The following is a 12,171-nucleotide window of genomic DNA, read 5'->3' as shown; positions in this document are numbered from 1 at the left end:
CGTCCAGCGCGTTACTAAGCACGTGTCCAGCTACGGGTGGGGGGGGAGGGGGGAGGAGGCCTAAAGCCGTGTAAGGGGCCCCAAAATTTCTGACGGCTGCCCTGCCTACATGACAGGGCTGTAAAGGGGAAACAGGTTAAGTAAGGGTTAAAGAATGTTAGAGAAAGTAAGGTAGGGGAAGGTCACTTACTGGATTGGGTGGAAGAGATCTGTGAGGCTGGGCTTCAGAAGGCGGTCTGTTAGGAGGAGAAAGCAGGTTCAGTAGGAGATCTATAGATGTGAGCTGAGGTTCCTTCCCAACCACTCTGTGATCATTCTGGTTGGCTTGGCTTATTGCAGGTCACGGCAGGTGGCTGGTGGTTTCGATCCTTGAAGGTGTTTGTCAACTGGGGTTATTGATACATGAATAGGAGACCCATATTCAGTGTGGGTGTCCTTCCTATAGTGAGGTCCACTGGTAGTGACCAGTATTTGCCTGCAGTCAATTAATATTGTCCCAGGGGCAGTGTACTGCGGCTGGAGGTATCAGGTATACAGGTACATTTTTGCCGTACATATGAGGTTTCATAGTGCCTGCAAGGACCTAAAACTTGATATTTCTCATGGTCTGGTTATTGTTATTAATAATTATGTTTTTTATACTGGTTTGTTAATAAAAGGCTGCTGTGGCCATTTGAGCTTCACCACTGTGTGTGTTGGTAACTTCAGTCAGATGTAAAAGAATCAAAATATTATACATAATCCAGAGATTATATTTTAACAAACGTTTTTGGGCTCGGAGTTCAGCTTTAAGTAGCAGTAGGTCCTGAGGCCTTTAGGCTAGGTTCACACCTAAACGACTGAGCTGGTGAGCTGTTTTCGCACGTTTTCGTTTGCACGCCTGTTCTTTGAAAATCTTGCAGTTGTCGGGCGGTTTTCAATGCATAGAGATGTCTATGGGACCCAAATCACATGACAACCGCCCGAAAATAGCTCTTGTACCTTTTTGCGGGACAGGCGATTTTGTCTGAGTGACAGACCGCAAAGGTGTGAACAGCCTCCATTGACTTCAATGCGAATCCATTTTTTGCCCGATAAATCGCCTAGGAGTGAACCTAGCCTGACTCTTTCTCCCTATAATTCATAACAAATGAATGCAGGCCTTTAATTATTAAAGAAAGAACTATGAGGTGAGTGAAAATCACTCATCCTCATAGTTCGAGCCGACGTGTAACAATCAAACTGTCACAGGTCGGCTCAATAGATCGGGAAGTGAGCGAACATTTACCATCGCTTTCTCCCTTCTCGATCATCGCCCTGCAGAGAGCCGTGACTGTCAGTCACCACTCCCCGCAGGGATCCCCCCTCTCCACTCCGATCCTCCAGCGGTGACTGGACCGGACGGGGGAGGGGGCAGGCACAGCTGGCTCTGCCTCTAGATAGGCAGACCCCTCTGTCATTCACGCAGCTGGTTGGATCTTGACAGTAATGTCGGGATCCGTCCCGGCTGCGACGGTCTCAGTATACCGCGAGCTGTAGCTTGCGATATACCGAGCTTCAGGTCATGGGAGGACGCTAGTATATGTCCTCCTGTGACCCTTAAGAGAACTATGGGGAAAAACACTAACCCCATAGTTCTCTTTTAATACAACACTAAATGCATTTTACATATAAATAGTGTTAGCACCTAAGTGTGACCTGATATAAGCCTCTTGGAGTCCCTGTACAGCAAGCCTGGAGTGGGAGAGGAAGAAGCAGCACAAGGAGCCAATCTGTTCATGTGCTAGTAGAAGATAGCAGGGTGACAGACAGATGATCTCATTGCAGTGTTGCTTCTCTTTTCACTGCCCAGTATCAGGCTGGGACAGGTCCAGGATAACTTGGACTTAGGGAAAGTGGGTTGGGTGATATTGGCCATCAGACTGAAGACATATAGTTGCTGCAACAATGTAATGTGGGAAAATCTCCAAATTGAGGCCTAATAGTGCAGCAAACCTGGTTTTGTTATTTTATCTTTTACCTGGCTCTTTGTTTTTATTATATTATTATTGGCTGGTGTTCCTAAATCCCCTCCCCTGTATATTTCTTTTTTTTAATACCCCTTATTCATAATTTATATCAAGCAGTTTTCAGGCCAGTCACGTGATGTTCTTGGGTCCTCGTCTCCTAGTGGAGGTGGGTGTCTTTAAAACTTTACAGACCAGCATTGTCAGTGCCACTTTATGCACTATTAAACTGAGTACCCAGGACAACCTGGAGACACCCCCCCTAGGGGGTTTGTCCATGATAGCCTGGGCTTACAAAAGAAAAGGAAAGGTAGAAGAGTTTCTGCCGGGGACAGTGCTGGAGACAAGGTTAGTATTGCAGCAAGAGTATTTTTTTATTTTTTATTTACATCTTTCTAAACTGGAGTTCCGCTTAAATTAAATGAGGAAAATGAACACATCTTACTTGAAATAATAATAATATATTTTTTATCCTAATGAAAGAACACAAAGAATGAAAAGCATCACGAGATTTGAATTCCCATCGGTATCAGACATGGCTCTGGGTGCTATAAATAAAGGTTATTTCTGAAGTCCCGATCATTTCTATCATGCAGAAGAGCTGCCGTAACAAAGGCCTATAAAGCAGACTGGAACTGTTGTTATGGATGGTATGTACTGTAGATGTTCCTATATACTATAATCATATCAAATATAATCCTATAACACTAGTGATTTTAAAGGTGAAGTGCACCCTTAGTGCTGGATGTGAATCCTATACAAAACCAAGACCACAGTGTGATTAAAAATTGATTTTACATTCATGTTTCTATTGCTGGACACTCAACAGTGGAAAACCGAAGGCTATCTTTGACTGTGTTAGAAGTTCTGGTGCCTCTCTGTTCCTGGACACTATAAATAGTCATTTAAAATGGCCACAGTTTGGGGTAATGTAATATTTCTTTGTAAAATTACTGAGTAATAGTCTGTTAACTTTTTTTTTTAGATTGTGAAAAGCTTAAAGTGAAACTATATCCAGACTAAGCTCACTATAGTATCCACATGTTCTAAACAAGCAGTGGAACACTTTAAAGTGACACCAAACTAAGGAGTTTAAAATGCATTGAATAGGAGTAAAGATGCATTCAAATATCTTAACTATTAACAAAAATATATTTTGTATGTGTATCACTTGGCTGTAGATCCTCATATATTCTCACTGTCCTTCCTTCTGGAGGGTGGCTACTTTTGTTCCCAATGATACCTGTGTGTGTTGTAAAGTTGTCACAGTTCCAAGCTCTCTCCCGTGATGGACTACAATCTCAATACAAGTTAGTCAACTAAACCTAAGACTGTAGTCGATCAAGAAGTGAGCTTGGAGCGGTGACTACTTTACAACACACACAGGGACCCTGGGGAACAAAAATAGCCCCCCTCCAGAAGGAAGGACAGTGTCAGCACCAATTCAGAGATGATTTGAGGATCTTCAACTGAGTGATACACAAATAAGATACATTGTTGTTAATAGTTAAGGTACTTGAATGCATTTTTAAGATTTAACTCCTGAGTTTCGTGTCACTTTAATATACTGCAGCTTACCAGCGCTTACATTTGGTGGCTGCATTCATTTTCTTTTTTTTCAGGTTTTTTCCTGTTATTTATATCTGGTGATCCTGCAAACAACACACTTCCTGTCCTAGGGTAGCTACTAGGGATGCACCGATACTTTTCGAGTACCATTGCCGATACTTGCCATTTTCATGAGATCTTCCAGGGTTGCAGCGGTTGCAGCTGGGACCTGGCTCTGGCACTCCACCACTGTCCTGAAATCATTATTCTGTATTGTTTTAGGAAAACTGTCACATGACACTAAACAAAAATGTATCAGTACTCGTGTTGTGGACCTGATCACAAATTTGGACCGGATTAAAGGTTCCGTACTTATATTTGCCGCCTGGCCTGATGCAATAGAGTGTACACTCAGAGAGAAGAATTCACGCTGAGACAGGAGTTAGTTCAGAGTAAGATACTTCTGCTTTATTCTTCCGCTTTAACATAGTTTTATATAGGCAGCTGAACGTGTATATTTAACCGTAGCATTGCAAAAAGCAGCATTGCAGAAAGCATTCTAGCTTATAATTGGTTAGATCCATTCATATATAACTTCCTGCCAGGATGTTTATAGCTTTGTCTTGGGTGTTTTCCTGAAGAGGAGGCGGCATCTTGGTTCCTATTTCTAGTGCGTACTTCGGATATGAGGGGGAGGGGGTGCTTAAGCAGCCATTTTGAGTAAGGTTTTGAGTAAGGTGGACAAGCAAATAGCAAAATAACATATATATTACAATTGATCTATTGAGATAGACATTTTGTCATAATCATACTTAACCACATCCATTACACTCGTACTTGCAAAACTGGTATCTGTGCATCCCTTTCTTTATAATTAGAAAAACAAAATCATACATTAAAACAGAGATGTACAAATCCCAGGAGCTCTGTATAATCCTTACAAATGACAGCGGCCTCCTAACTTCTGAATGTTTCTCTAGTCTAGTCTTGGAGCGCGAAAAGTATGTGTACTTGTACTTCTGCTTGCACTGAGTACGGTACTTGGTATCGGTGCATCCCTAGTAGCTACACTTATTCACTACACTGTACTGTATCTATGAATTGACTCCACTGATTAAATTACAGACATGTCTTTCTTTCTTCAACTCCATTACAGGAAGGGCAGGGAAGTGATTAGTTAACAGAAGATAGCTTGGGAGGAAGTAAGGGTTGCCCTTTCAGTTTATTTCACAGGAAGTGACAAGGAAACTACATTTCCAACTCGATTAAACAAATATTTTCTTTAGTTTCTGAAAATGTTCTTAACCTGAAAAAAAGAAAATAAACGCAGCCTCCACACCTGAGGACTGGTAAGCGGAAAAATATTATATTTTTGTTTTGGGGTTTAGATTTTATATCACTCTGGTGCAGTGGGAGTTTGCCGATTTTTATTCTGAACTATTTTCTAATGGTATTTCTCATTCTGCTTTCAACTTGTTTGATTTTTACCCCTCTAGAAGCATAAAAACACAGACAAGTGATGGCAAGAAAAGACCAATAGGCCAATCGAGTCTTTTTTACATTTTTTGTTGTTTCCTTTTTGTTTTTTTACCTGAGTATAGACCTATGTTTGTCCCAAGTTTAAATGTACTAACAATTACTATCTGAGGTTAGGTTTGAACTTTCCTCCTTGTAGCCTCAGGTAATGCTTCCTTGTCCGGGTCTTAGCTTCATATTGAAAGTCCTGTCCTCCTGAACCTCATTTACGTCTTTCATGTATTTAAAGGTTTCACTTTTATCTTGCTTCCCCTTCTCAGGAATAATGAAGACAAATAACAGAACTGTTAAGGAATTTTTCCTCCAGGGTTTTGATGGAGATCGTAATGTACAAATTGCCCTCTTCCTTCTTTTCTTTATTTTGTATTTATCAACAGTGAATGCAAATGCACTTATTATTATGGTGGTGTGTTTATACAGAAATCTTCAATCGCCAATGTATGTTTTTATGTCTAATCTTGCCTTGTCGGACATCATGTTTACGACAAATGTGGTCCCCAACATGTTGTGCATCATTGCACGTGGTAAACAAGCAATATCCTTAAATGCATGCATTGCCCAGTTCTACTTCTATGGAGTGCTTGGCAGCATGGAATGTTTCCTCCTGACGGTGATGTCCTACGATCGTTATCTGGCTGTCTGTAAACCATTGCATTACTCCCAAATTATGGACATCAAGCTCCAAAAATGTCTCATTACTGCATCATGGTTTACAAGTTTAAGTGTGACGGTTTTACCAGCAGTTCTCATGCATGAACTGCATTTCTGTGGGCCAAATATCATAGACCACTTTTTCTGTGATCTTGCTCCAGTTTTGGAACTTTCCTGCTCAGACACCTCCATTGTAAAGACAGAAACCTTCATATCCTCACTCCATGTAGTTCTTCTCCCGTTCCTGTTCATCATATCTTCCTATATCCGTATTCTCATCACCATCATTAAGATTCCTTCTGCTCAAGGCCGGCAGAAGACCTTCTCTACCTGCAGCGCCCACCTGCTTGTGGTGTGCACTTACTTCCTGACCATAATCACTGTGTACAGCAATCCCTCACAAACCTATTCCTCAAATGTTAACAAAGTCCGCTCAGTTCTGTACATAGTGTTGACGCCATTGTTAAATCCATTGATATATGCCCTGAGGAATAAAGAGATCAAACATGCATTGCAAAAAAATCTGTTTAATGCATTACATAAATAATGGTTTAATTATTTTTTAGATGGCCAGGAAATAGGCTATATTAAAAACATACTGTGTGCACGGTACACTTTACAGTGGCACTGGCATTTATCGTATATACTTACATAGTTACATAGTATTCGAGGCTGAATAAAGACACAGGCCCATCAAGTTCAACCTATTGTGTGTATGTTCATGATTCTGCATGTGTATGCGTGTGTAAAAAGTTCCCGTGTGATCTTATTTTTTCGGGTACCTGTACCTCTGTATGTTACGGTCTCTAAGGAAATTGTCCAAATGCATTTTGCATGATTCAACACTCACAGCTGATACCACTGCTTGTGGCAGAGAGTTCCAGACCCTAACCACTGTAACTAAAAAGAAGCCCCTTGTGCTTAAATCTTTTCTCCACCAATTTTAGGTGGTGGCCTCTAGTCTTTGTTATGGAGTTTACCGTAAAAAGTTTGTGGCTGATGTTGCTATCACCATTGAACATCTTGTACATCAAAATCATGTCCCCCCTTAATCTCCTCACTTCCAGCGTGAACATGTTTAGATTTAGTAACCTTGTCTCATAGCTTTGGTCCTTCAGCCCTTTAATTAGTTTAGTTGTCCTTCTCTGGACTCTTTCCAGCTCCAGGACATCCTTTCTGTGTATTGGTGACTGTCAGGATGCAGGGGTTATTACCACTCTTCGGGGTCAACGGGCATGGAGGCACGGGGGTCCCCTCCAGTCCGCCCGAATTCCTGGCGCCCAGGTTGCAGGTGCGCGGCACTCGGGCTGTGCGCGCAGTTCCGGAAAAGCGCACATAGCGCACTTGCGCCATTAGGGCTGTCAGGTGTGGGCCTTGCTGGAGGAGGTTCCCAGCACACATCTTCCACCACTCGCTCCTGCCATTGGCTCTCGGGTAGGGAGGCCTCCTGGTTGCCTCGGTGACCAGGGGGTTGTCTTACACTCCCTGGCTATAAAAACCTGGCCAGAGCTCTGGCTTGTTGCTGAGTTATTCCACCCTATGGTGTGATTACCTAGCTCCCCATCTGTGTATCCTGCTTTGCTTCCTGACCCTTTATCTGGACCCCCTGTTGCCGACCATGGACTGTCTTTTCGCCCCTGAACCCTCGCTGCCTGCCTCGACTCGGATTGGACTTGACTTGTCTTTGGATTATCCCTTTTGTACCTTTGCCTTTGGACATTTTCAGCCATTTTCTGCCAGTGGGTTCCACTCCGTTCCTGTCAAACTTGTGGCTCTCCTGACAGTGACCAAAACTGGACCGCATACTCCAGATGAGGCCGAATCAGCGATCTATAAAGTGGCAACATTATAGATTTGTCTCTCGAGTACATTCCTTTTTTAATACAAGACAGAACTCTGCTTGCTTTGTTTACCGCAGCCTGGCATTGCAAGCTATTGTTCAATCTGTGGTCTACTATGACCCCCAAATCTTTTTCAATTTCTAACTTCCCTAGAACAGTACATAAAACCTAAAAAAAAAATATTATGCAAGGCATAACTAGAGTTGTGAGGTGGAACATATGAGGGGTAACACCCACCATGTCATCACAGAAAGCAATACATCAGTTCTTACCCTTCCTTACTCCAGCCAAAAAAATGATGGAGTGGGACTTTAAATCCCAATTACAAGCTATGTCTTCCTTTTCAGGTCAATATCTATTTATTAAAGGTTTTGCATCTTACAAAAGTAACGAAAACAATATAAACAATAGGAACGAGTGTTCCTCAGACACTGGAATAGTCAGTTTGAAGTAACCAAAAACAAACCGTAACAAAGACTCGTTACTATAGGCGTAAAGAAACACAAAATGAAGTCTATGAGAGACAGAGAGAGAGTCAAGGAGTCATCTAGTAAAAAAAAATGTGAACTAAAGTAACAAATGTTCAAGAAAGGACACGCGGGACAATAAGAAAGAGGGGGAGAGGAGGAGTGAAAGGAAAAAAACCAGAAAAGGTAACGAGAACAAGCGAAGGAAGTAGAACATAGTTGACATGGCCCCAACCCCAGGGAGTTGAGGGTTCCACCCTGACTTATCTGGTTTGCTGCATTCTGGATTGGCTGCCATTTAACCCACCTGTGATTCCTCCTTTGCCTGAGCAGACTCTGGAAGAGAGCATCATCTAAGAGAGCCAGATGGGAGTTTCCTGTCTCTGAGTGATGATGTCACCCCACTCATTATATAAGCGGCTCAGTCCAATCTGACCTTGCACTTGCATTCCTGCTGCTTTGAGTATTTTAATTCTGTGTATGACCAGATCCTGGCTGACATTCTCCTCTGGCTACTGCTCCTGGCTTGTTCCTGACAACGCTGATCTTTGTGTTCCTGACCTGGCTTGTACAACTACCCACTCCGGCTCCTGACTTTGGCTTGTTCCGATTTTTGCTTGCTCCTGTGTACACTATTCTTAATAAACATTTTACTAGCACCTTATGCTTGTCTGGTTTTCATTGTGCTCTGACAAGGGAAGACAAAATCTAACAAACAATAATCTACCTTTAGCCAAGTAGGTGGACATTCACGGGCAGAGCATTTGTTCAAATGCTCTAAAAAGGCCAACCAGCAGGGGCAGGTCTCTGAAACCTTCTCAGATCTATTGTGACTGGATGCCGCTAGGTCTTCCATACTATAGATATAATTCATCATCTCTGCCCACACTAAGATACTCAGGGGTTGAACAGACTTACCTAGAGACAGCTACTCTAGCTGCTAACAAGTAATGTTGCAAAATTCCCTTCTTAAGTCCGGGAGAGGGACCCTGGAATTATAGACAGAAGAGCCACCTTAGCAGATGGACTTCTACTGGAGATGGTCATTTTATGATCGCAAGGGAAAACTGAGGACCAAAACTTAGCAACAATACAGCAAGTCCACCATATATGCAGATAGGTCCCTACTTCTATTTCTTCCCTTTAAATATCTCTAGGTGATAAAAAAGTTGTCCCCAGCAGTACCCCTTTTGGGTCACAAGATGTCCTCAGTCCTCCGGGTTTAGTGACACTCAGGAAAGATTGTCAGTGTAGAATATCATAGTTCCTGTCTCTAAGCACGGCACCTTACGCAGTATATTGATGTAAGGAAACGGTGCTGATGCTGCTTTATTCATTATCTAGGACCACCAAGTTCAGAAGAGGACCCGGCATGTCACCTGCCAGCCAAAAGACATGAAAAATGGGTACATGAAAAAAAGCTATATTAAATACCATGGGGTGGAGATTGGAGTTGAAATCTATGATATGCTGCGCTTGGTATGTGAAATAAAGAAATAGGTGAAATCATTGAAAACAACTATATATCCTATATTAATATGTGACCGTGAGCTATTGCATATATCTCTTACATTGTTGATTAATGAATGAATTGAATTGATACAGTGATTCCTTCTATGAATAAATGATTTCCGAAAAGCCTGTGTGAGCTCTTACTTTGCAAATACTCTCTTGTGTTAATAAAGGCTATTAAATAGAAAGGTGGGACTGAGTGTTGTTTCCCCCAATCCTTAGGAGGAAAAAAGTTTTTTTATTACTAGTGTTTAAACCAGTTATAGTGTAAACTTGTGGTGAAGTCTTCTGTCCCGCTTATAAGCTTGTGGGTATAAACGATATGGCACACCACAACAATATGACAAACCAATATAGAACAATCTTCTAAGTAATGCAACAAACAATATATATATAAAAAGAAAAAAGGTCAAGTGGAGACACCGAATGAGAGGGGGCTTTCCTCTTAAAGGAGAACTATGAGGTGAGTGCTTTTCACTCACCTCATAGTTCTAGCCGACCTGTGACAATGAGACTGTCACAGGTCGGCTCAGTAGATTGGGAGGTGAGCGAACACATACCGGGTTCGCTCGCCTCTCGATTCTGTCACGGCTCTCTGCCGTGACAGGGGGAGGGGCTGGATTCCCCCCTCCCCGCTCCGATCCGCCAGCGCTGACTGGCGGAACGGACAGGGGAGGGGGCGGGTACAGCTGGCTCTGCCTCTAGATAGGCAGAGCCAGCTTTAACTCACGCAGCTGGGCGGATCCCGTCATCTAAGTTGTGATCCGCTCCAGCTGCGGTGTCTCAGTATACCGCGAGCTGTAGCTCCCTATATATTGAGCTTAGGGTGACGGGAGGACGCTAGTTTGTGTCCTTCCGTTACCCTAAGGAGAACTATGGGGAAAAGCCCTGACCCCATAGTTCTCCTTTAAACCATTCAGCTGTTAAATGCTTTGATCTACTTGCCCGAAATCCCCAAGGGAAGTTGGTCTCAGAATATAATCTTACACCTGGGGTATAATTCCAATCAGTGAGCAAAAAATCAGCAAGTCCTTTGTATATCCTGACACCGTTAGTATGTCCTCACATAGGTCGATCTCGCCCCGACTTGCGAGCAGTAATTTGTGAGGAATGAGAGTACTTATCAGTCCTTGATTTTATCCTGGGATCCACTAAAGAAGTGAGTTTTGAGAGGGTCCCTTCACCGATTTCTTCTAGTTATTTTCTCTCATCCGTTTCCTAGTTCTGGATGTGAAAGACCTGGTGAAGCAACGATCCTTCCTTCCCCTCCGGGTAACCCCTCATGTACCGGATGGTTGTAATATCCGTCCACCGAGATGTCCCCAGATGGTAGGTGGAATTTTTAACAAAGAAAAAGAGGGAAAACTCCTTCTCCTGGACTCCTTGTTCTGTGATCTTTCATAGGACAGCGTGTGTCCTGCACAATCCACCCAGCTCGTCTGTGGTCGGCTGGTGATGGGGGTAGAGCGGCCCCGCCCCCATCACCAGAGAGCACAGAGCGGCCCTGCCCCATCTGCAGAGAGCACAGAGCGGCCCCACCCCCATCACCAGCCGACCTCAGACGAGCTGGGTGGATTGTGCAGGACACATGCACAAGAGATGTATGCAATAGCTCACGGTCACATATTAATATAGGATATATAGTTGTTTTCAATTATTTCACCTATTTCTTTATTTCACATACCAAGCGCAGTATATAATAGATTTCACTGTGGTTCTCGAGATTGGAGTTGAGACACCTTGAAAAACTTAAAATGCCATTGCGATCTGACCCTTAAGTAGGTGGGGTACCGATGGTCTGTGTTAGAATATAAGTAACAATGCTAATAATGTTTATAGGGTATTGTTCATATAGGGATTGTATAGTTGCGAAGGACATAAGTGATGATTGATTTTCTATATATTCATTTGTTCAGTTTGGGAATGTACATAAGCTGTCTTATAAAGTCTGGAAAGATGTAATACTATATGATTAAAGGAGAACTATGAGGTCAGGGCTTTTCCCCATAGTTCTCCTTAGGGTAAAGGGAGGACACAAACTAGCGTCCTCCCATCACCCTAAGCTCAGTATATCGAGAACTACAGCTCGCGGTATACTGAGACGCTGCAGCCGGAGCGGATACCGACATCGATGTCGAGATCCACCCAGCTGCGTGAGTGACAGCTGGCTCTGCCTATCTAGAGGCAGAGCCAGCTGTACCCGACCCCTCCCCCGTCCGTTCCGCCAGTCAGTGCTGGAGGAGAGGGGAATCCAGCCCCTCCCCTGTCACGGTAGAGAGCTGTGACAGGATCGAGAGGTGAGTGAACGCCGGTATGTGTTCGCTCACCTCCCGATCTACTGAGCCGACCTGTGACAGTCTCATTGTCACAGGTCGGCTAGAACTATGAGGATGAGTGAAAAGCAATCCCCTCATAGTTCTCCTTTAAGTTATTTGCTGCACATATGTTATTCATCAATCATGATGGTAGAGATGGCTAGAATCCCCCCCATTCCTAATTACTGTGTGAGGGTCGCTTTGCAGAATATTATAAATCAAAGTTGATGAAGTGTTTACAAACTATGAATTATATCTCTTTACTGTAATATTTCTTTATTAAAGTGACATTAAAGTCTAAAAATTTTTTCTCCCC

The 12,171-nt window shown here is 43.0% G+C and overlaps 1 protein-coding gene across 1 annotated transcript; it reads left to right on the top strand.

Annotated features, from left to right (window-relative positions):
- The first annotated feature begins 5,370 nt into the window (after positions 1-5,370).
- Positions 5,371-6,267, top strand: LOC108798903 (olfactory receptor 11L1-like). The gene has a single exon (XM_018570712.1). It carries the CDS (start codon positions 5,470-5,472, stop codon positions 6,265-6,267), a length of 798 nt encoding a protein of 265 aa, XP_018426214.1. The 5' UTR covers positions 5,371-5,469.
- The last annotated feature ends 5,904 nt before the right edge of the window (positions 6,268-12,171 follow it).

The sequence above is a fragment of the Nanorana parkeri genome, unplaced genomic scaffold, assembly GCF_000935625.1.
Source record: "Nanorana parkeri isolate BGI_ZX_2015 unplaced genomic scaffold, ASM93562v1 scaffold1584, whole genome shotgun sequence".
Taxonomy (NCBI): Eukaryota; Metazoa; Chordata; class Amphibia; order Anura; family Dicroglossidae; genus Nanorana; species Nanorana parkeri.
This window is presented reverse-complemented; position numbering and strand designations above follow the sequence as displayed.